Raw genomic sequence first — 25,339 nt, 5'->3', positions numbered from 1 at the left:
ATTCTATTTCACAGTCTAAAGTTTGAGTAACTGAGCCCTTTATTCTAGGGTTTCACTACTCTCCTTTTAAAAAGAAAGAATTAAGAAAAGAATTCTTCTGCACAGTTTTAAAAATAAAGCAGTTTTCCCTAAGTGTCCAGAGAATGCTATCATATCTAGGTAAAAATGCATATTAAAACAGAGAAGTGCTATTTCTTTAAGGAGCCATTACAGGTTAATCTATGATCTTCCAGGTCTTTTCCAACCTAAAAGATCCTACCACAATGCAAGTCAGCTGCAGTGTATCAGAGTTCTTACCCTACACTGTTACTATCTGTACTACTATACTATCTATTGCACAATTGCTTGCAGAATTTTTGCCCTCCATAGTATCCATAGAAACACAGTTCCTCCCAGCTGCCTGGGAAACACAGCAATAAGGAATCCAAGTGAATCCTCCCCCTCTGTTTCCCTCACAGTAAAAACTTGGGCATAATTTAGGAGAGGGTGCACATCCTGATTCTACGTACAGTCCTCATGAAGAACTATTACCAGTAAATGTGTACCTATAATCATCTGTGCCCCAAATACAGCATCAAGTATAGAAGCCTTTGCAAAGTTCCTGCCTTGAGCTGGATTCACTCTTTCAATAAGCACACTTCTCTTCTTATGGAGGTAGCTTTACCCTCTCTTCTTCCCTTGAAAAATTACAAAGTTATCCTGCAGGCATATGCAGGGTATGAACCCTCTACACTGCCTTGTCTCAAAATGCTCATGGACCTGTTGGTTGTAGCTCCAAAGCCAGCATCCACTGTCTACCTCAACAGGCTTAAGACTTGAAGGGCTGGCAGACAACACGACTCCAAGCTTCAGACAGATGGAGAAGGAATGATTTCTGGGTTTCAAGAAGCAAGTGCAATACTCAGTGAGTCTCTTTCAGGTGACAGTGAAGCAAAAACCATGGGTAGTTGGACTGAAATACAAGTTCATGGATAAGACTCTTTCCTGCCCCAAACAAGAGGGAGAAGGCAGCACAATACCTTCAAAACCTGTAAGTGAACGTGGGAGAAATCAACTCATCACCCACACCATCAGTAGGATGAACCTGACAGGATATTCATGAGGAAGAACAGAATGAGATATTCACTTTATTTCTGATATTTAGAGGGAATAGGATAGGCTTACATGTGGCTCTATGGATATGCTATAACATTAAAATGCAAACATTCCCTGACCAACTAATCTTGGCATAGAATATGTCCAGCATTTTGAAAAGATATTTTAGAGACCTCGCCCTTGACTGACTCTTCCCACACACAAGGAATGAAATAAAGGGCAAATCACAGGAAATTAAATCAATCTTAAAGACATACAGTGCAAAAATATGCAGGGAAACTGTCAGAACTATCAACATGACTTAGAAGCCCACACTTATTTCGAAAATTAAATTTAAATAACCTGAATGAGAAAGTTTATTGAAATGCCTGGGATGCCAGTAAAACAAAGCATAGTTAGAGAATGTTTTGCTTTTGAATGGGTTTTTACTTCACCTCAGCAGGTTTCCCAGGTTAAAAACCAGCACATTCAAAGGACCAATTAAAAAAAGCTAAGTGAATCAACCTAGGTTAATAATTCTCAGAAATACATGACGACATACGCAGAGACAGATCCAGAAAGACTTTTGCACCAACATCTTGCCTTCTCATGGAATAGATCGACTTCCTCAACAAACTGATACTTCACATCTTAGTTTGTTACTTTTTGTGGGCTCTCTTGAGACAGCCCCATGAGAGAAGATCAACAGGAATATCAAGAGGAGAAAGAGGTCAAGAAATATAAAAGCCACAGAAAATAAGGAATCTACAAACATACGTTAAACTCTTCGTAGAGAGAAGAGCTTCAAGGTTTTTGTCTCTCAAACCTTGCAGGAAAGATACTACTTGAAGTCGTGTCTGCCAACAGTAGCAAGAGCTGCTGTCACTTATGCAAACTCCATTCTGCCTACCCACAAACACAACCTGTTAAGCAGCTTTGCTGGAAGCCAGCATTCATATGCTCCTTCCTGTCACATCTCATTTCCTGCATCCCCCCCTTTCGTTTTAAATCCACCACCAAGTTGCTCCAAAAAAGAAGCAGCACATTATGCAAAGCCATACCCAGTCTAAGTAAAGCAATGTTAAAATGAGGAAACCAATACTGAAAAGAGCAAGTTTGTTTTACAAATGCGTTTCCAAGCTTGGGAAGCTCCGTTTGGGAAGCAAGATTGAGATGCAATTCATTTACCTTTCTATTTCCACTTGCTGGTTGTTTGAGAGTTCTGCAGCATGATAGTTTTCAGGAATGCTTACTTGCTTTTCTTCATATTCTCTCAGTTTCTCCTTCAACATTAGGATCTAAACCAAAACAGGCACCTTTTAGTCGGGATATAGGGGTTTTTTTTTGTTTTTTTTTTTTTTTTTCAAACCTAGCATTCTGTGCTGATATGTTGAACAGCTTTACAAATGGCAGTAGGTAATATTCCTCTCAGAAGATAAAATTTTCTTACTTTAAAATACTATATGGGAGAATTAGGACAATACAATACTGCCTTTAAGGTTGAATCCTATATACTTTTTTTTTTGTATTCAGAGTTAATCTTTCAAACTTTTAAACAACAGATCTTTTTTTACATACCTCTTTCTTTTGTTCGTTGCAAATTTTAACATACTGGCTTATGTGACTGTCCAAACTAACAACATTGCTCTTTAGCTGTAAAGAAATAAGTAAGAATTTAAGGTGGCTCCTTCATGTTTTCATGCATAATAAATACACTGTGTATAATTACTACATAGTTAGACATACACTGTATTATGAGGAAAGGGATGAATACAATCCTGACTTGCACAACAAAAATATGACTCTCAGCTTTTGCTGTCATCTGTTGCACACCCATGGCCAGGTAATTTTGCTCAACAGAACAATAAAAAGTAATTACATTTACATGTGCAAGCACATTTTGCATTTATTCAGACTAGTTTGACCATTTAATGTGTATCTTGTAGATTTTACTATAAAAACTATCTGTAATTATGCAACAGATGGAAACTACAGTGAACCCCATATTACATAAAAGCAATTAGGAGCTGCAATAAAAAAGATTATGAAAAAAATCAAAACAGTAGAGATCAGAAGACAGGACATTCTGGTGGCTTTTCCTTTATCAATATAATTAATATAATCTCATTGTCAATATAATCTCTTTGAACTTCTTGGCTTCAGCCGAATCTACTTGTAACAAACCTGGACTGGCTCTTGTACAACTGGTCAGACACATCTTTAATATACTTCACAGTTCTTCAACAAAGTAACAAGAAGATACTGAAAACAGATGTGAGGTCTAACAGCTGAGGATTGTTCCTAAATCTCATGCTCCCTGAACAAACTATTTCAAACTGGCAACATCTTCTCATTAATGAAGCTATGTTGCTTTTAGGCCAGATCTAGTATCTAGTCTGTACCTACTACATCTATCACTCATATAAGGAAGAGGTGTCTGTAAGAAGGAAGAGATAACTGAACAAAACTGAGACAAAAGTAAAGGAAAATACAATATTCCAAAAGCAATAATTATCCTTCTCTTAATACTGTATTATTATACTTCGACAAGAGACCAATAAATACAAATATACTCACAGAAGACTTGATATCCTTGGCTCGGTTTGCATACCTCAGAGTGTTATAGGTATCATCATAGAACAAGGAGGAGGGACTGACAGCAGCTATCATTATTGTCCGGCAGTTTCCTCCAAGGGAATCTTTCAGCAGACGAGTGAGTTTGCTGTTCCGATAAGGAATGTGTTTCTTGCGCTGAAAAGAGTTGTACACGTTTCTATGGATTAGTCAACTGTACTTAGAACAAAAGTCCACTCAGAATTTCAACAATGCCACAAGACATGACAGTCATGAAACTTTTCTTTGACCTAAGTAATTTTTCTTAAAGTTACCTAGACCTCTCAAACAGTTTGAGTCTCTTGAAGCTGTTTAATACCTTTACATCGTGTGTATTAGCTAGGTTACTTTCTGATGTCTCGATACATAACTTTTATTTTTGTCATGGGGCAACCAACAGAAAGGGCAAGATACATTAAACTACTTTCAGTTCACTTTGGGAAGGACCTCTAAGATCCCTCTAGTTCAATCCCTCTGCTCAAGCAGGGGCAGCTAGAGCAAGATGCAAGGACTATGCCCAGCTGAGTTTTCATTATCTCCAAGGATAAAGATTCCACAACCTTTCCAGGCAACCCAACTCGGCCGTGTGAAGCTTTTTTTCAAGCACATCTACGAACTTTCTGCCTATTTGTCTCATGGTGCCAAGTTAGGTCACTAGGAACCCAATCCTGCACCAAATAAATCAACATGAAGAATCTTCCTTATGCCCATAGTATGGGTTTTAAGCTCCTCCTTCCACTCCAACAAGATGGTGACAAGAATGTGCGTCACCAGGAAGGGAAATAAAAGCTCTGATCCTTTTCTCCTGGCGTATCTGAAGGGAGAATTTGCTAGTTGCCCAGAAGGACAAAGAGAGTGTCATGGTAAACAATGGTCTTGACTTAGGCAAAAGTTCAGGAGGTTTTGTCATTATCCCACACAACTGTACCCCCTCCTTCCCTTGAGTTGGTGAGCCAGATCAGGAGACTGCTTTGAGCAGGGACGTGTGTGTATGTATGTAAGATCACAAAAGAACAACTGGGGATAGGTGCTGTTTTATCCTTTAAAAGTCTCTTCCCCCGAGAATAAAGATTATTTGTAAGGCTATTTGTTTACTCATACAAGGTTCTCTATGTATGTTTGATTTTGAAAAAGGTGGTAAGAAAAGCAATTACATTCATCTTTGACACTATCCTTAGGTAGCTGCACATTATTTTTGAGAACTCTTTCTCATTGGGATAGTCTTTCAGCTATCACAGAAATGATGGTGGAAACCCTGAAAACAACCTTAAAGGAGTAGCATCAACAATGTAATTCCCATTACTCAACCAGCTTAGCATTCAAAAAAAAAAAAACTAAATTCAGAACACTAGGAGGTGAAGACTGCACGGGAAAGCAGCACTTACAAACCTTTGGATCTGCCAATGCATTAATGACATTTCCAAGAGCAAGCAGGGAGCGGTTAATGTTTGTTCCTTCTACAAAACGAGCCCCCCTGGCATTTGTTGCACTGGCACGTTCAGATCCTGCCAGGTCAATGAGGGACATTTTGGCGACACGAACATTTTGATTGATACTGGTTGTTTTATCTTGCTGCCGTAGGTAAATCTACAATCAAAAAAAAAAAAAAAAGAAAATAAATGGTAGCCACGAACCATTTTAAGCAGTAAGTTACACAATTAAATTAAAAACTGCTTTCAGAAATCCTTACTGGAATCCTTCTCGAAATCCAAGATAAACCTTTTTGTAAATATCTAACACCAACAGGCAGCTTGGCCTAATGGAAAAAGAGCAAACCCATTTCTGACACCTCTTAAACTCAACTTGTGTCAGGTATCAGTAAGGAAAAAGAAGCAGAGAGTAGTTGCATGGAGTTTGACTGGGGTGGAGTTAAATTTCTGCATAGCAGCCTATGTGGTGCTTCCAGCCCTGTGACCCAGGCAGTGCTGGTGACTCACTGGTGACCAGCTGCTGCTGGACAGCGGCTCTGTGGTCGCCAAGGCACTCGGCAAGAGGTTGCAAGAAAACAGCTGACTCAAACTGATTGGAAGTTTCTCTGAAGCAGCCCTTGCTTCAGGAATGGCTGAGCATCAATCTGATGGTGGCAAATGATTGTTCCCCCTCCCCTACTCCCCTTTAGTTAAGTGAACCACAAGGTTCACAACCCCCTTGCTTTTGCACTTCTGATTCTCTCCCCCATCCTGCTGCAGAGGATAAAGTGACCAACTGGCCCTGGGCTTACAACAGCAGCGAAGATTAGTGAGGTTTTTTTTTTTACTCTTTACAGGGAAAAATGAGTTTCACAGCTAAAATAGCTCTTGATTCTTTATCACTTAAGATGTATATCACACTATTGTGCTTTAAATTGAAAGAGGTGTTCATTTTTTAAATGCACATTTAGGAATGTGCAATAAAGAAACATATAGGGATAAACCAGGAAAAAGGCTGGATTTGCAGGGACTTAGACTTAATTGTATCTACCATTAATAGGAAACAACACTTAATTACTGCTGTGAAAACACACTCCAACATCTTTTGGAATGTGGTACCCACTGAAGCCACTTGTTCCTCCTCATCCCATTTTTCCTGAAATTTTCACGGTACAGGAGATGTACAAGGAATTAAACACTTTTGCTTCCTTCTGCTGCTGAAGGTATTCTTTCCTCAGGTTTATAAGGAAGTAGGCAGTGTGATTATACAGTCAGTAAGGAGAATTAAAGTTATCCTTAGATGGCTTTTACTTTTCCAGAATTCTCTATAAATTTTCCCTTCTTTTGTGTTGAGTGCCTTGCCATTTGTTAATAAGGCTATTGGTTACTGACCCTTTCATGAACAGACTTTTAGACAATCAATTAGGAAACAGCTGCCATGCATGAGGCAATAAAGACAACATCTCACTAGTTCTGTAGCTTTAAGCTTTGTGCATGAGAAATGAAGTCTTCACAGCACTTTGTAACTGGGAATAATTTGACAAGTATTCTGAGTGAATCAAATACTTATGACTTGCCATGAAAGGTATCTATTCCAAATAGATATATTTCTATATCAAACAGTACAACTAACTTCAGTTGTACTATTTCTAGTGCAATAGACAAAAAGAATCCAACCTCAGACTGGGAACACTCAATCAGAACAACCCAGTAACTATCATTAGTGAAGCAGGGAATGCTGGAGTGACAGCCAAACTATGTTGTACGACTCAAGCTTTTGTAAAAATTCAAAAGATACAGGAAATGCCCCAAAGCAGAAACTTTTATATTTCTTTGTCAGTCAGCAGAACACTTTCAATAGAACAGTGTGGCAATTTGGATTTTACTTTCAGATGCAGTAATTGCCTGACCTAGATAGATGTTTCAAACTGAAGACAGATGGTACGGGAAGGCAAAACTTGCATCTCTAAAATCAGCTCAGATTGTCCCGGGCTAAGACTTTTATCAGTTTCTGAGTGAGTTTCAGACAACATCCTGCTCCAATAAAGTTAACAAGCAAAGCCAAAGCCAGCATAAAAGATAACATATCTCTACAAACAAACAGCTCTGAAAATAATAGAAAAAAGTTCAATCGAGACAGCACTGGGGATTTCTCAACACTCGCATCTCTGGCAAAGACACAAATCTGTTGAGCAGAACATCACAGATGTGTGGAAATACATGAGAAACTGAAGTGATTTATGGAATTGCTTGCCACTTTTAGAGATGTACTGAGGAGAATGCAAAGCCTGCCAGATCACACAATCCAGAGCTTTTTTTCCTGAGTCAAGGTGAGGGAGATAAGACACCCCAGCCCAGCAAGTAAACAAACAGAAATCAGCAGTTCACTCTGTAGCACTGTACCCTGTGCCTTTTTAAGGGTAGAACACACACACAACAATGAACAACTTCTCAACCTGAACAACTTCAGAAGAAGTCTTGGTATGATCACGTACAGTGTACAACCATGGGCAAGACCTCAGGGGAAATTAAAAACAGGGAGGGCAATTTCAAACAGAAGTTTAAGGTATATAAGAAAACATAGAAGCTTTTAGAGTGGCAGTGACTTTTGCTGTGTTACATATTTAGAAGTTTCTTTAAAAAAATCCCAAAACTTTTGGCTGCTTTCATTAAGCATTGCCAAAGTCTGCAGATACAGTTAAGAACTGCCCAACAGTTGAATGATGTAATGCAAGGACCAGAATCAAATTTAATATTTTTCAACCCTGAGGGGCATCATATAAATAATTCAAGATACTGCTTTGCAGTAGGTGATAACAAACAGAAAAGAAAAGAAAATACATTTTAGTTAATGGGACTAGTTTTTAAATATCAGAGGTTGTATTTAAGGAGGAGTCAGGGGGTAGCATGCAGCAATAATCTTGGGAGAAGTTGTAAGTTCTAGTGGACTTATACAACTCATTCGAAACTCATTTATGGAAACTAAGAATCATCATTTCATTTTCTAAAACTTGGTACATACCACAACATTAAGAAATCACTTTAGTGTAAAAATTAACATTAACCAAAATAAGTACAGTAGGAAAGTACTAGTTGACATTCTCAGTTTATAGTCAGACATGCAACCTCATTCTGTAAATTATTTTTCTTACAGAAATGTTGAGCAACACAATGAAACCATAAACCAACGAAAAACCCACCAATAACTTCCAGTTTATAAGATTACAATATGGAAGTATATTCCAAGCTCAGAATTACCATTTTTCAGAAGAGATATTTCTTCTAAGGTATACAAGTTGTCATAAGTATAAGTTATATGTTCAAACTATTGGAATTAGAGACCTTTTCATTGAATTCATTTTTCCAAATATAAACATTATGATCCTTTACATACTTCTAAGGAATAAGGAGTCAACGAGAAAACTGGAAAACTTCAATCCCCTCTCAGACAAACGAAGGTTCAACACAGTTTAAAAATAAAAGCTTCCTGTGTATCCAACTTTAAACAAAACCTGCAACTCACAGTAATGACCACTGTACATCTGCTGTTTTATCTTACCTGAAAGACAGCATGGGACCTGGAAGAGGAGGCATTCACATCTGTGGGATGCTGAGTTCTATTTCTATTTCCATAATCCAACATCTGAAGGATTTCCTCTGCTGATTTAGGCTTTAATGGTAGAGAACAAGATAAATACACTTTTTTTCCTTTTCCATCAACTATAGGAGATTCTACAATACATTAACAGTCACCTTCAAAAAAAGAAAGGAACTTAACATTTTATCTACCCAGAAATAAGAGAAATTTCCTGTTTCGAAATTGAGGCACTTCAAACAAATATTCTCCACTAAAGAGCAGTCACGTATGAAAAGCATTTAACTGCAGAAATTTAGATCAGAGAATATTTTTAGTAAAGAATTTAAACAAATCTGAAAAGGTCCTCCATAGAAGAAGCCTCATTTAAGAATGCCTGACTTAATTCTTCTTGTACTAATGCATTAAACAGTGATACACTAATTTTTTTTGCCCCCTCACAAGACTGGAGATTTTGGAAGGATGATGTTCACAGAGCAAGCCAAACTAAGAACACTGTTTCCTGTCAATTCATTCCATGAACACAAAATCTGGAAGCTACATAGCATGTAACATACACTAAAAGGCTACAAAAAAAAAAATAGGTCCACAAGAATCGACTGTCAGATTGCAAAACTGACTTTGCCTTCATTGCCATCTTGGAGCGTTCTACACCAATGTGAAGTCTCAGGGTTGTTTCTGTTTTTATAATAACCACGTTTGAAAAGTTTCATGTTAAACTACTTTTCCAGGCCAGCATAGCAACTCTTTGGCAAAGATGCCAAGATGTTTTAGCTGAAAAACAAACCTGCCAAAACCTGCTGGATGACAATAAGGACTGAATGCTTTACTTATTTGCATTCAGTAATATTACCAGTTTATTCCACGATGTGCTTTTGACTAATCAGTTAAGATTGCAAGTTACTGGCCAGAAAACAGCCCACTAGGAAATTACCAAGTTCCATACAACTCTCACAGAACTATGGGACCTTTCTCAAATTTCTCAAGCACATTGTGAGTTTCCATATGTATTTACATACCTGATGTAATGTCAGACCTTGAACTATCACCCCTTGCTGGGCATCTTCACGAACAGCCAGAGGTCCAGAGCTGACCAGCAGATCACGGATCTGTTCATTGTAAATCTTTGAAAGGGAATTTAAAGTATTTTATTAACATCTTCCCATACTTGACTGAATTAAACTTAAATAAACAGAAATCACTCGTCTTTTTTAGTATTTCTTTAAGGCAAAGTAACAAATTCACACTGTAGATTTTTTTCCAAACAGCTTTATTACACTGAGCTCAAAATATTCAATGTGCATGATTTCTTTTAAGCCATTAAGGTGTGCCATTTTTTCTAGTAAATAACTGTTTTTCTTATTAAAAAAAAAAACTTTTTTTTTAACAAAAAAAAAAAGTTTTTGCAAGCAGCATGAGTCCAAAGCATTTATTTTCCTTTTTTCTCTCCTCTCCTTCTCCCCCCTCCCAAACACCAACTATTCTTCCATTAAGAATTTGAGGGAGCTAGAAGATAACAATTTCACTACTAATATACAACAGCAGTGCCAAGACACTGACTTGTAAAACCAGAACATCATTTTGTTGTGTAATTTCACAGTGCTTATAGAATGTTGTTGTGAATTCCTGAGATGTAACCCTGGTATCTTTTTGTACACATCAACAGATATTCAGAGGGATGTAATTGATCAGCAAGACAAAAATCACGAGAATGTTCAGTGAATATATTAGAAGTGATTGTTCTTTTTAGGCAGCCTTCTGTAAAACAGTGACAGGCGCCTTTGAGCAGCAAATTTGGCAGAGCACAGTTCAGTCCCACTCCTGTAAGGATGCATTTTGTCAAGCCCCAGAAAGGACCAAGGAAAGGCAAAACCAGCTTGTCTTTATGTATTAAATATGAATTATTAAAAGCAACATAGCAAATGCAGGAACTCACCTCTAAATAAGAGACAGCAACATCACATATTTTATCTTCTTTTATTTGATCCATGCGGTCATAAAGTGTCATCATGGTTAAATACATCACTCCAGGATCTTCAGGAGAACCTAACATGGTATGAGTCTTTCCAGCTCCTGTTGCACCATATGCAAGCACTGAATTTACACAAAAAACCAAAGTAAGAACATGCAAATTATACCAGTAAGCTAATCAGAAACACATAAGTCAAATGAACAGAGACCTGTCATTCTGAACAGCTGTTTTCATAAACTGATCAAGTTCCTTACTTAGACTTTACCTTTAACAGCTGTAATCAGAGACCTATTTCAAAGTAACATTTTTGAATTTTCGGTTCAAAATTTACATGAAAATATTATTTACTTACTCTCATAACCCTACACCATCGACTTATTGCTAAAAGACATTTAATTTCCTCATCACATTTCATTTGCCAATTAAAAAAGCCTCTTTGAGAGTTCATAAAGCAGGCTACCACGCATTTAGTGACACAACTGCTTCTGCTTGAATAACTCCAGAGGAGTTATTATGTCATTAGCATACATATTTCAGATAAAATTCTGAAGTATGATATAACCCTAACACAAACTTACTTCCAAAATAGTAGAGCTATTCTAACTTCCATATGCTAAAAAGCCAGCCTCTCATACATATGAATTAAAACACAGGGCTTTATTTCTATCTCAGGCTTTTTTAATGCCCCTGCAGCAGCTGCATACGATGGTAGAAACTTTGAAGTTTTTTAATTAAAGAAAATAAATAGCGAAGTTACCTGTGCAGTTATATCCATTTAAGAAGCCATCAATCAGAGTTTTGGTAGTATGCTCAAAAACTTCCAGCTGGGATGACATTTCATCAAAAATAGCATCAAACATAAATTTAAGATCTTTCCTCTGTCTTTTGTTAATGTCCCTATGGGTCAGTCTCTTCCCGTTAAAGAAGCTAACTTCTTCCTCCTTTGGATCAAAGACCAACACATGCTGGTCAATGACATGGACAACCCTGCTAAAGTTGTCCTGTTTTTCCTTTTGGGTCTCTGGACGGACACGGACCACCACTTTCACGTGACTGCAAACATCTTCTTCCTTAGCGGGAGTCATCCCCTCCGGCCCCCAGCTTCGCTTCCAAGACTCTTTCAGGTCTTGCACAGCTGAATCTCCTCTGCAGTTGACAACACAGAGTGAAAGGCATTATATTTCAGATAAAACCTTTCAGGTAGTTCACGTTTTTGATAAGGACTAACACCCGGCATCTCTGCTGGGTCCACCCAGTGCTTGCCAGTCAGCTACAATGCAGTGCAACTTAGGGAAGCACTGGAACCGGCCAGCGCAGCTTTAAGAAACCCAGCTAGCACTTCCCCGGTAAATTCCTAAATTTATTTTAACAATTCAAGCTACTGAATAACCTACTGGCTGTCCTTTGTGTCAGAGCAAGCTTGAAGATGAGCTTCCAGGTTCCTACAGACTAATGTGGGTAGTTTTCTTGTCCTGCAGCAGAAGGCAGAGCAGCCGCCTATGCTGTAGTTATAGGGAACTCTATTCCCTGGGTTATTGATTTACGCTGCACGTGGGTTTAAAGGGAGTTACAGCGGGATTTACGTTAACGTAACTTGCACGGGATACAGCGACCGATAACAACCTGGAACTTCCTTTAAATGGCTCATCCTTGCTTGTTCGTTCCTCTAAGAGCGGACAGCGACTTGCACGCTAAAGGCTCTCGGCGACGCTTTTGCCGCTTCGGGGCAAGCTCAGCTGAGCCATAACCGAGACACGGCCAGGGAGCAAGGGAACACCTGGGGCAGAGGAGCGGGGGGCTCCCCTCCGTACCCCACCGCACACCCTCCTGCTCGGGGCGCGCCGCCGGAGATCGTGGCCAGCGGCGAGACAGCGCTCAAGCGCCCGCCTCGGGACTGCGGCCCCGGGCCGTGTCCGCGCCGGCACTCGTTCCCCCGGGCAGCGCCATTCCCCGGGCCTTCCCCCCACGGGACCGTGTCCACACCCGTCTTCAGTCCCCGAACCGTGTCCATCCCTGGTCCCGCCCCCGGCCCCTGTCCGCCGCTCCCTCGCCCCCGGCCCCTGTCCGCCCGCCCCTCGCCCCCCGGCCCCTGTCCCGCCCGCTCCCCTCGCCCCCCGGCCCCTGTCCGCCGCTCCCTCCGCCCCCCGGGCCCCTGTCCGCCCCTCCTCGCCCCCCCCCTTCCGCCCGCTCCTCGCCCCCCGGCCCCTGTCCGCCCGCTCCCTTCGCCCCGGCCCCTGTCCGCCCGCTCTCCCGCCCCCCGGGCCCATACACTCACCCCGGGACCGCTGCCCGCCTCCGGCCCGTGTCCGTCCCCGCTCTCACCTCCGCGGCCGGTCCAACCGCCACGCTCCGGCCGCCCAATTCAAACACAAGCAGGCCGCCCTCCGCGCCTCCTCATTGGCCGCCTGCCCGTGACGTCAGCAGAGCGAACGGCGCTCACGGTAAGTGCGCGCGGGCCGAGCTCGGCGCGTGCCCCGCGGGCGCGGCGAGCGGGGACAGCGCCGGGGCCAACCAACGGGGCCACCAAACGGGGGCGGGGGGTCTCGCCTCCGCGTGTCACGCTGGCCCAGCCCAGGCGGGGAGCGGGGGAACAGCCTTCGGCCGCGGAGCTGGCGCGGGCCGGGCTGCGGGCTGCTGACGCTTTCCGGCCGCCTCTGCCTTCACCTTCTGGCTCAGTGCGAGCCCCGCTCTGCCTCTGGCTGTGCCTGAGTGCCGCTTTAGACCGTAATAAAGTACGCTCTCTGCTCGCTTCTACGAAACAAAATCCCCGCGGTCTGACAGAATAGGGTTGGCTGTAGGCAAAGCGTGTCCCCGGCGAGACCGGGCTGGGCTCGCACCCGCGTGGGTCGGTGTGAGGAGGAGGAGGAGGAGGCTGGTGGCCGCACCTGTCCTGCTTTAACCAAGCCCCGGCAGGCGCTCGCTGCCCCACCCACGGGATCGGGGAGAGCGGGGGAAGGGTGAAAACTGGAAAACTCGTGGGTTGGGATAAAGGCAGTTTAATGGGGAACGAGAAAGCTGTGCACACAAGCAAAGCAACGCGAGGAATCAATTCACCAAGGGCAGGCAGGTGCTCAGCCCTCTCCAGGAGAGCAGCGCCCCTTCACGCGCAACAGTGACTTGAGAAGACAAACCATCACTTCAAACCTCCCGCACTGTATAAATTCAGCATGATATCATATGGTCTGGAATATCCCCTTGGCCAGTTTGGGTCATCTGCACCAGCTGTGTCTCCTCCCTGCTGTGTTCAGCACAAATCCAAAGCACAGCCCCACGTGAAGAAAATTAACTCTGCCCCAGCCAAAACCAGCACAGCATCCCGTGGTGATGTGTGTGTTTGCTGTAGGGGCGCTGTGTTTTGTTGTGAAACCTCAGTTCTGGGTTGTCTGCAAAGTTAGAGGGATGTGCACTAACGAATTTAAGGTAGGTGGAAATACTACCCAGCTGAGGCTTAAATTATTGAGAGAATAACTTTCCAGAGGTGATTACTCAGCATGTTCTTATCTGCGCAGGCAAAATACCTGAGGCCTCTGGCAAGGTAAATGCAAGCAAAACACATAATAAAAATTTGATAGTGAAAATAATCTACTGGTTGCTTGATTGGTAAATAGCATTGAAACTTCTGAAAACATATTTTGCTGACGTGACATATCTATAAAACTGCCCATCTTGGAATGTGTGTTGATTGCTTTACTTACAGCAGTTCCACTTTGTTTTTTAAACAGATACACTGTTTCAAGTATTTGTTTGAAAGTAATTCTCAGCATCTACTGTTCTTCCAGGTTGATCAACTCCAAAATGTTATCTCGGTATCTCTGCCAAGTTTACAAGTGTTTGTTTCTCCACAACTTAAACCTGAATTCGGTAAGCGTGGCTAGTCTGGCCAGAAGGATCCATATTTCATCAAAAAAGCTTTCTGACTGTGAGTTAAAGGAACAAACCATCCAGAAATGCAAAACTGAAGAGTTGCCTCAAAGTACGGAAAAGAGTAACTTTGGAAGATTGCATACACCAGTGATGCTGGAGGAGGTTCTTAGTTGTTTATCCCCCCAGCCAGGTCAGGTGAGTTCAATGATTAATTAATGTTTGTGATTCACTAACAGTCCAGCAGAAAAATTTGTGCAGCGTAGGCTTAACTTTTGTGTAGAGGAATAAAGGTGTGCTCTTTAAGGATCAAAAACATCTTTTAAAGGTTTGAAATTGTTTTGCAATTCAAATTAAGACTCTGCATTCAAACTAATAAAACTATTGTGTTTGAATACTCTCTTGCTTTTGTGCTTGTCTTTCTGAATTGCACATGTGCATTCCTAGGGTCCTGTTCATTACTCATAGTAGTGGGGAATTCTCATGGATGGTTGTGTCATGAGTTTGTGTAAAGCTCTCTTCTTCTTGTACAAGAGGTGGTATTGGGGTTTTAAAAATCATCATCATCATCCCTTGTTCTGAGATATTTATTTCCATGGTTGGAGGTGTTTCCTTAGGAAATGCTTACACTGCATGAGGAGCACTGTAGAGATACTGTAGTTATAAAATGGCTGTATGGTACCAGAAATGGTTTTGCCTCATTAGTGTGGAACTTTTACAAGCTATCTTATTTGGGTATGGTACTGTAAGTACTTTGCTTTTGGTACCTGGGTTAGCTCAAGTCTCTACACTGCTGTGTTGATATATGTGCACTGTATGCAGTCTAGGTATATTGTTACATGCTTCCTTGAGAAAAATGATACAGTGAAATGTTTTTTTTTTGTCTGAGTGATCATAAATAGAATGTTAAGTTGAAAGGATTTCTTAAGCAATGTAAATGCTTAAATAATTTTCACATTTCGGATGCTTTTTATCTGTGATACTAGTGCTTATGTTAGCTTCACAGGATCTTACTAATTTAGGCTTATCAATGTGTGATAAGCCTACAAAGACTGAAACAATACATAAATAAGTAGAAAGTTTAAAGAGAGTGTATGTTCTTGTTTTCATTTGAAAACAGCCTCGTCCAACAGTGGCGAAGTGATGTAGCAATTTTGAGATGGATTCAGTGATCAAAAATTTGCAGTCAAGTCTTGTTGTGTTGCCTTGTATTTTAAGTGTTTGAAGAAGCAGTGAGAATGCAAATAGTGTACACACACATTAGCATACAAATTGCTCTTGCATGTGTCCTGCTGTTGAAGACACTTAAATCAGTCAAATACATAACTTCAAGTTCAGATTTCTATGTCAGAGCTATGGTGAAATTTTCACACATTAAATGGACATAGAAATTGTGACACTGTATGTAAAGTATTTTTTCCAGTTGTGTTATTTAGATAAGATTTATATATTTAGATAGTTATTTAGATAAGAAGAGGCTGATGAAGTGACTGTTCATTAAACTGTCTTTGATATAAATAAAAAAAACCAAACCAACTTTCTTGGCAACAGAACTTGCAAAAGAAACTATTTGAGGTTATAAACTGTGGAGAGTAACTATTATTGCCCCTGAAGAGTTTTTGGTAATTTAAATATTTATGAATGTAAAATAGCTTATTATTGGGGTGGGATTTTTTCAGGTCTGTGTATCCATGGTTTTGCAGGTTTCTAAGCTAGTAGTGAACAACTAATGACTGCTGTAAAGGAGTCCAAGTGTGTTTACCTCAAACAGAAGCATTTATAATACTGTTAACCTGTTCAGATTAAAGGAAACTGGAAACTGTTCAGCACTCTCGTTTTTCTTTTTATATATATATTTTCAGCACTTTCTGCAAAAGAATGCAATGTGTCAACTGAATTTTGCTGGAATAAGTGAAATTTTGAACACAGATTGAGACAGTGTCTCGCTGACGTGAGTGGTGGTAACCAGTTGGTATTAATATGGTTCTCAACTGGGACTGTCGTATAAATTTACATTTTTAACGTTATAGTCATGACAGGGAAGTCCATAAACACTTTATTGTGGGTGGGGAAGGAAATGCTCTGATCTTGGATTTAGTTTTTCTGCTTTCTTCTCTCCTACACATAAAAATTTCCTTTACTCATCTTTGACACAGTTATATTCTTTGTTATAAAATAGCTGATTTGGGCCTCTGTTTCTTGTTGTGTGCTAATACAAGGAGTTGCCAATATAAAGAAAATCTAATCAGAAAGATGATGTTCTCCCTATAGTTATGGTCAGTGAATGGGGTTTTCATTTTACTTATAGGGGTTCTTAAGAAAATAAATGTTACTTAAGAGTGAGTCACAGCTGAGATAAAGATGTTAGTACCCTCCTACTGAATATTCTTGTTGATTGTCTCCTTTGGGGAGTCTGTTTGTCAGGGGTTTTAGCAATAATATTTCCACTTATCTCTGAATCTTCTTTTATTGCCTTGTTTCACAAAGTCCCTGTAGTAGTCCTGTCTTTAAAGCAAAAGCTACAAATTAGTTTTTACCGATCTACCTCACTTCTCAATGAAAAGTCTGTTGCAGTAAATCCACATGCAAGTAATTTCCTCTTTAAGTTTACTGTATTGATTAAACTACATTTTAATCTTTTCAGTCCAGTGGTGTTCTTTGCGAATACCCAACCGATGTTTTTGCAGCTCGCTGGGCAATTGAGTTTTCTCTGTTCTCTTAAAGAACCAAGTATTTTCAGAATCAGTGTCTTTAGACATCCAGAGGCATGTTTCCCAGTTTTCACCCTGCTTTTTCCCATTTTTTTTTCTTTTACCACAGTCATTGGCATTTTAACTAGACATGTGGATCTCCTCCACATATTATGGCTATACTGATATGTAAAAGAGTTTCATTAGCAGTGTCTTCTAGTATGAATGCCAGAGGCTGAAACTCTGAAATTTTAACTATTCTTAGGAGGACCTTAAAGGTTCTTATGAGTTGCAAAGCTGTAGGAAATCACAGTGCTCCAGCACAACAAACACTTCGATGCATAATATTTAAACTCCAACTAGAACAAAAGCAACTTGTGCCCTACTCAGATTATATGTAATCTGATGCCATCTATGGTTTTGCATTAAATATGATCTAGAATAGACTAGAATGGAGATACCATAAACTCTGCTAGTTCTGTTTGGTTTATGATAGTTCTAGAGGTCTTTTTTTTTTTTTTTAGTGTCTGTAAATTATAGGTATCTGTAATAATAGGTGGTCAAACTTGAGGTGAGAAAGAATGAATGAGACCTTTCCCTTTTCTCCAGTGTTTAAGTTATTAATCAGAAGCAGTATCAGGTGATTTTTTTTTCTCATTAAGTTGATTTGTGTAAACAAAAATAAGGCAGTTAATTTTCCCCAAAGAGGTCTTGTCTGACATCTTGAGTTAGCTGGGACTTATTGTGGAGATTTTGGTTTTGATTCTCCATAAAATTATTCAGATTATTTTTGCTACCCAGCATTCATTGAAGGAATGACAATCCTTGTCTTGGAAGTAATGTGTGATATCTAGTTTCTAGAAAGAGACAGGTATTTCTTGAAAACATCCAGCTTTGCCATGAGCTCTTCTTTCAGTCTTTCAGGTCTATATTGCTTTGTTTTCAGGATAGTTACTATTTTCACCCACCCAAACATCCAATGATTCTTTTTCAGCTGAGATCATGAGCGTGGCCTTCTAAAATAACAGGAGGAGGTGTAAGACACTGCTGATGGTCAAACATTGTTCTGTTGTGAGGGAAGTGATGCTTGAGCTCTGCAGTTGAAGTCTGAAGACAGTGGCTTTTCACCTCCTGAAGGTTCTGTTGGATGTTGTTGGGCTGGAGCATGATTGTTTCCTTCCTTCTCTGCAGAGCTAGTTGGTCAAGTCCCAGATGACACTTGGAGGAAGCTGAGGAAGGCTGCTGGTGTGCAAAAGTGGGGTCTGCTGTTCAGAACTTGCTGTCTTAGTTTCTTTATATTCCTGTCCATGCGTCAGTATTCTCTTTCTGCCTTACACTGAGTGTAAGCTCTTTAAGGCAAAAATAACCTTTCTCTGTACAGCATCCTGCAGAGTGGACTTCTGTTTTGTGAGAAAGGTTTCCAATTATCGTGGTGTATAAATAGTTACGGGTCTATGCTGGTGACCAGTGTTCTTATCATAGTACCTCCAAAGCCATCTGCAAATAATTTATAACTGGAACGACCCATTTACACTAGAGGCTCTCAAAATTGAAGTTTTCTGCAGGGTATCCAAGATAAACAGGAATTGAAAAGGGATCTGGAAAAATTAGTTCTGAGTTCTCAAGCTGTATGAGGTTTTGTTTTTTTTTTTTGGTAGGATGCAACCAAAATACCAAGTTTGGAATGGAATATTAATTACATCATGAGATAAATGCTGAAATACTTGTTTTGAAAAAGCACAAGACACACATGGATATAGTGAAAGTCTTTATTGTTTTACCTTATTTTCACTGGACTTGTAAAATTAATTAGGTGACATAAAGCAAGTGATTTGTAAGTGTTCTTTGTTGTAGAAACAGCTATGGTTTTTTTTGTGGGAAGCATGCTGAAAATATCTTTCCATATGCAAATTTTATGGCTAATTTTTCTGTGTCGGTAGCACAGTGATTTATATGGTGATTGATAAAGATAAACCATTGTTGTGAAACAGAAAGATATAGGAACTTGCAAGAGGCAGTAAACTAATACAGAGAAATTCTGACAATATTCTGGGATTTACAGAACACACTTTTTTCCCATGATACTTGAGTGTTACTGGGGTATATTGAGAGTTATTGCAGCTGATCATGTAGTTCCTGTGTATTCTTTCAGTCACTCTTATCTGGTTGCATATATTGTGAATTTATGGAAGAGACTAGTCATGCTCCAGATCACAGCTGGGTATGGAAATGTTTAATAAATGTGTGTGGAGTGCATATGTATGCAAAGTATATTCATTTTTGGTGGTGTGTAGTAGGAAACTAGTTAAATGGAATCTCATCAGATAATGATGATTAAAACATTTGGCTAAAATCATACCTTAGGAGGGAATTTTTTTTGCTGAAGTTAGCATTTGAAGTTAGTGCACAAAAATGGAAAATATTTTCAAAATAGTTTTGACTAAGATATGCAAAAGATAGTACCTCAAATATTTATTATTATTTAATATAGTAATATTGTCTTGTTTTATGATGGTAGTGTCTACATGTGGATTTGGAAAATCAGACCCCGTTGGCTTAAGTTCCTTAAATTATGACTGATTGCTCTGTGCTGTGACATTCAGGCTAAATAAAAAGTAACAAGGTAGAAGGAGTATTATTTAACAGTGCAATACCAAACAAATGTTGTATATGTTCTACAGTATCTGCATCTGGGTGAGTTCCATCACAAGATGAGAGAGAAAAGGAGGGGACTGGGAAGAAAACAAGACAGGAGTCTGTTCTTGAACAGCCAGTTGAGGAGGCGGAGAAAGTCAGTCATGCTTGTCAATTATCTTTTTGTTTTGCTGTCTTCTGTAGTGGGTCTTCCAAAAATACAGGCATCTTAAATTCCTTGACGACAGGAGACTTAAAGCACGTGTGATTTGTTTGAGAGCACTGCATAACTGTGTTCTGTTTTGAAGCTGGTATTGCTGAGTGATTCGGCTGCGGTACCAGGAAATGAAAAATATCCGTGTCTTGCATCTGAATGATGGCAGGATATGAACAAGGCATGGTGAAGGAGTCCCTTCAGATTTTCCTTTTTTATCCTTCAAGATTTTGGTCTCTCTTGAGAAAATAACTGAAGTACTTGGACGGGGGGAGGAGTAAGTTGATGGCTACAGCTGCACAGGGAAGAACCTTCTGGTGGTGGTTCTTGGACATCTGCCTGACCTCCTCATCTCCCACCTGCACCGTGGCTCTCTGCAGGTGTATCTAAATGTCACCAGCAGCCACAAGAAGAAGAGCTCTCACCAACCTTGATCTGCATCCTTCCCTATTGCAGTAGAGGAAGGGAAGCCTGCAGCTGCTATATCCAAAGAGACCAGCAAGGGGACAGGGTCTGCCCACTGAGGAGGACTCTGCAGATGCGCCAGATTTGGTTTTATGGTGACACTGGGCTCGCTTGCTCTTGTCACTCTGTTGCATAACAAATGATAGTGCTTCAGGAGACTATTTAAGATGCTGTGTTATAATAAAGCAAGATTCAGTGCTTTCGGGTGACTCAGCTTGTAATGACGCTGTATATGCTCTCCTTTTCTGTTGTGACAGCATTAGTCTTTGCACCTCTTGGGGAAAACTAATAAAATTCACCAGAAAGTAATCTAAGCCCTTTAAATTTTAACTTGATCGAGCCTGTGATCTCAGAAAGGGTGATAATTAATATATGTAGCTACTCATTTCCTCCTCATCTAGTACTGTGTGTCTTTAGTCAGCCTTTTGGCTAAGCTTTCTTATTAAATATTTGAATTTGAGTTTGCAAACAGGAATACAGACTTTTTCGATCACAAAAAGTATTACTAGCAATTGAAGATTGCAATTGGAGTATGGAAAATATCTGCAGGTTTGTTCTTTTTGTTTTCTTGTTTTGTGTTTAATCCTGTAGTGAGTAGTTTTGCACAGACTTTTTGTGAATGAAGAGGCAATTAAAAGTTTAAACTACCAAATTTGGTGTTTAAAGGGGTATCTGAAGTTATGCAAGTGCATGGTCTGATTTTTTTCCTAATATTTTTTCTTTTTCCCAGATTTTCTGAGCATGTCATCTTCATTCCAGGGGTGTTTGCTACTGTTCAGCAGCTTGGGAAAATACTTTTCTAATAATTGTGTTTTAAGCACTGAAATAAATTAATATTGTTTCAGGCTCCCTCTTTATCAAAAACCATGTTATCTAGTGTCAAATTGCTGTAGGCACCTGCCAGCCAAGACTTATCAAAACCATGTCCATGGCTTTTTTGGGGTTGGTTAACCATAAATATTAAAAACTGGATTAGATTTTCAGTTGAGCCTTTGTAAAATTTTCATTGCATCTTAAATATCTTAGTTATAATTGAAGGAAGAAGTTTCTTCTGAGGTAGCTGAGGAAACCGTCTCTGTCTTGCAAAGTCTGGTGATTAGCTGAAGTCATTCAGACATTGAAATTTTAATTTCCTAAGGAAATGTTAATAATGGTGTGCTTGAGTCATAACGTCATTAAATCTAATTCCAGACAACATTACTCTTAGGAAAATGAGTAAAGTAAATAATGCATACTGAAGCAAGGCCTGCCAGAGCTGTCTAAAAGCAGGTGGTGGTGGTTTTTGTTTGCTTTTCTTACCACTTGTCCAAGAGGGAAGGGGCTCATCTGTGTTCTCTTGCATTGAAAAAAATCGCTCCCAGAGATCTTTCTGGATGTTTCACTCAGCTCCATGAAGTGCAGTGTTTGGCTGGCAGGTTTCCCACGAGGCAAGGAATGACACTTGGGATACATGAGAGGATCTGGGACATGGCTTGCCTTTGGATGTGTGAGGATTAGAGTGGTTTGCCAGCAAATGGACTTTTGCCAGGCTTCTGTGGAGGAGCTGCAGTTGATGACTGAGAAGGATGTTGTGTGCTTTAAGATACACTGTAGATGTCTACAGGTGGAGTATTCCAATATGTTCTGTGGAATTAGGATCACAAATTAAGGTATGAGGCTTTAGAAAATGAGTGAAGAAGGGAACAATAATGAAGAAGAGGTAAAACGCCTTTTTTTTTATGTTTTAATACAAAAACTGTTCATAAGTGTTCATATGCTGTTTCATACTTAGCTGTAATCAGAAAATTGAACCCTTGTGAAGAAAATATATTGGAAATGATTTGGAGGCATTAAGTGATTGTGACTGATGGAGTCTTCAAAATATATTCATAGCAACCTTTTTTCTCCTCTGTGTGAAAGGATGCAGAGATGGTTGATAGAAAGTACAAGTTAATGAAATTCTTGAATATGCAGACTTAGTGATTTTACAGATATTTCAACTGTATACTAGTATACTTTAGTAGCATCCTGTTAGTGTACCAATGAGATGAATGTGAAAAATGGGTAATAATGGTTGAATTATGTTGAATTGTTGAATAGACCAGTCCTGGAAAATCTTTTTATATTGTGCTTAATACATGATCTGAGAAGGTTATTTTCCTACAAAATGCTAACTATTTATTTATGTTTCTCTTTGTGATGTAGATTTGTTAGTCTTTGTGTAAACAACTTTTTTATCATTTAATATACTGTCAAAAGTACTTTTGGAAAAAAATTAGTCCAGTTAGGTTTTACCTCTTAGTCCTTATTTTTTTAAATTATGTGTGACAGCTTTTTACGTAGGTGGAATGTGAACTGTAGAGCTGTGAGTTTTGGCTTTCTTGGTCGTCTTTATTTTCTGGCAGGTCATGTCATCAGGCGTAATACCTTTTAATCCCTTTATAATATTTTCACTGACAAGTTCCGCTCTTGGATACCTGAGCAAGATTTGGATGGGAATTGTGCCTCTCTAGATCAGTAGCTGCTCATAAATGTTTCACAGTGGTGTCATCAGCATCACCTTATTGGTACTTAGGTCCAGAGATTTGTAAAGCTGGTTTACCTTGTGTATGTTTTCAGTGTTTTCAAGTTTACTGCAGGGAAAGCTGGAGGAACTGCTTTACTCTGCTGGGTAACCTTGACTGCTGCTTGCCACAGATGTTTTTATTTTCCAGAAGTTACTTTTTTTATTTCTTTTTTCGTTGTTAATTTATGTTGCAACATGGCAGGATTTTGTTGCTGATTGAAGTTGAGATGCCATTAGAACATCTAGTGGCAGAGGAAGTCATCTTTCATTTTTGGCATTTCTCACAGAAGTAACAGAATGCAAATGAAATTGCAACTTTTTCAGGATGGGAGGCAGGGACTCTAGAGTGTCTAGGTGTCTGTGTACAGTGTGTGGTTTGCTGGATTTGTAATAATATTTTCCCTTCTGTGAGGCAATAATTTTGAAAAAATTATTAAAAATCAAAATACTCTAGTTTAAAACCAGATATGTCTGATTTACCTTATGAAACTGAACATATTTGCAAAATGTTTTGAATTCTCATAAGAGGGAGCAAAGGTTATTAGCACGCTAAAGACTAAATATTGCTTCTTACTAGATTGCAATAGTATAAAAATGCAAGAATCTCTTGGTCTCTTTGACCTCTTAATTTCTTAGTTCTGGGATAATTTTTCTTATTTGCATGTGAATAGCAGCAAAGCGTACATTTTAATGATGTTTTCAGCTTGACTTTGAGCGTGTATAATTTCTTAATTCATTTAGAGAAATATTAGAACCCTTTCCAACATTTCTATAAAAGTAGATTTCTCTACTAACAAATCTTTGTTGCGAGCTCACAAGTAACTTACGTAGCTTGTCTCACTGTGCCAATGTTTTTTAAAAACCTTGTTTATTTAAAATAATTTTAAATGTCCCGCCTTTTGCCAGGCATGTAAAACACGTATGCTATTTTAATTTTTGTATATTTAACAGGAATTGAGGACAAATTCTTATGTAGTTGCATAAAGATTAAAATATAATCCTTTCTCTGCATTAGATAGGACATAGTAGTAGGTGCAATAAACAGTTTTTGGATAAATAGGGAGGATGCAGAAGCCTTATCCATTATAAGTCACATCTTGAGTCAACCAAAGAAGCAGTGCTTTGAATGGAGAAATGTAAGGGAAATTTGTAAATACATGCTTTAGGCTTAATCAGGGGTGAGTAGACAACACAGAACTGGGAGGAGCTGTTGACTCCCTGGCAGGCAGAGAGGCCCTGCAGGGAGACCTGGACAAATGAGAGGGCTGGGCAATCAGCAAATGTGTGAAGTTCAACAAGGGAAAGTGCTGGATTCTGTACCTGGGATGGGGCAGCCCCAAATGTACAGACAGACTGGGGAATGAGATGCTGGAGAGCAGTGCTGGAAAGGGACCTGGGGGTCCTGATTGATGGCAAATTGAACATGAATCATCAGTGCCCTGGCAGCCAGGAGGGCCAACCGTGTCCTGGGGGGCATCAGGCAAAGCATCACCAGCGGGGCAAGGGAGGGGATTGTCCTGCTCTGCTCTGACCTGGGGCGGCCTCACCTTGAATATTGTGGCAGTTTTGGTGTCTGCAATATGAGAAAGATGTTAAACTGTTAGAGAGTGTCCAAAGGAGGGCAATGAGGATGGTGAAGGGCCTTGAGGGGAAGCCATGTGAGGAGCAGCTGAGGGCACTTGGTGTGTTCAGCCTGGAGGAGACTGAGGGGAGACCTCATTGCAGTTACAACTTCCTTGTGAGGGGCAGAGGAGGGGCAGGCACTGATTTCTGTGGTGACCAGTGACAGAACCGGAGGGAATGGCCTGAAGTTGTGTCATGGGAGGTTTAGGTTGGATATTAGAAGAAGGTTCTTCCCCCAGAGAATGGTTGGGCACTGAACAGGCTCCCCAGGACAGTGGTCACAGCACCAAGCCTGACAGAGTTCAAGAAGTGTTTGAATGATACTCTCAGGGACATGGTGTGACTCTTGGGGATGGTCCTGTGCAGGGCCAGGAGTTGGACTCAATGATTCTTGTGGGTCTCTTCCAACTCATCATATTCAGTGATTCTATGACTTTGATTTTCAAGATTTAGTCTGAAGTCCTTGTTAAGTGGCTTTGAGAAGCTCCACATCTTTCAGCTGTCAGTTATGTTCTTTCAACAGATGTCACTTCTAGCAGAGCAGAAGAGGAGAAAGTTTCATAGAAACTTTGTTTTCTCCTTTTGGAGACTGAAATGCTAATATCATGGACAAAAAAGATCTCCAATGGATAAATCTTCTAATC

The 25,339-nt window shown here is 39.9% G+C and overlaps 2 protein-coding genes across 2 annotated transcripts in view; one reads left to right on the top strand and one right to left on the bottom strand.

Annotated features, from left to right (window-relative positions):
- Positions 1-11,809, bottom strand: part of KIF18A (kinesin family member 18A) — a 30,933-nt gene extending 19,124 nt beyond the window's left edge. Inside the window, exons 1-8 of the mRNA XM_018081861.2 lie at positions 11,421-11,809; positions 10,628-10,785; positions 9,711-9,815; positions 8,656-8,766; positions 5,077-5,274; positions 3,652-3,825; positions 2,653-2,727; positions 2,263-2,372 (exon numbers count right to left, since the gene is read on the bottom strand). Coding sequence (XP_017937350.2) covers positions 2,263-2,372; positions 2,653-2,727; positions 3,652-3,825; positions 5,077-5,274; positions 8,656-8,766; positions 9,711-9,815; positions 10,628-10,785; positions 11,421-11,748 — 1,259 coding nt within the window. The 5' untranslated portion in view covers positions 11,749-11,809. The remainder of the gene's footprint in view (positions 1-2,262; positions 2,373-2,652; positions 2,728-3,651; positions 3,826-5,076; positions 5,275-8,655; positions 8,767-9,710; positions 9,816-10,627; positions 10,786-11,420) is intronic.
- Positions 11,810-13,972: 2,163 nt separating this feature from the next.
- METTL15 (methyltransferase like 15) overlaps positions 13,973-25,339 on the top strand; it is a 91,100-nt gene continuing 79,733 nt past the window's right edge. Inside the window, 3 exon segments of the mRNA XM_018081852.2 lie at positions 13,973-14,044; positions 14,046-14,083; positions 14,443-14,722. Coding sequence (XP_017937341.1) covers positions 13,988-14,044; positions 14,046-14,083; positions 14,443-14,722 — 375 coding nt within the window. The 5' untranslated portion in view covers positions 13,973-13,987.

The sequence above is a fragment of the Manacus vitellinus genome, unplaced genomic scaffold (assembly GCF_001715985.3).
Source record: "Manacus vitellinus isolate BGI_N305 unplaced genomic scaffold, ASM171598v3 scaffold_57_pilon, whole genome shotgun sequence".
NCBI lineage: Eukaryota > Metazoa > Chordata > Aves > Passeriformes > Pipridae > Manacus > Manacus vitellinus.
Note: the sequence above shows the minus strand (reverse complement) of the source record. Positions and strands in the feature narration are given on the sequence as shown.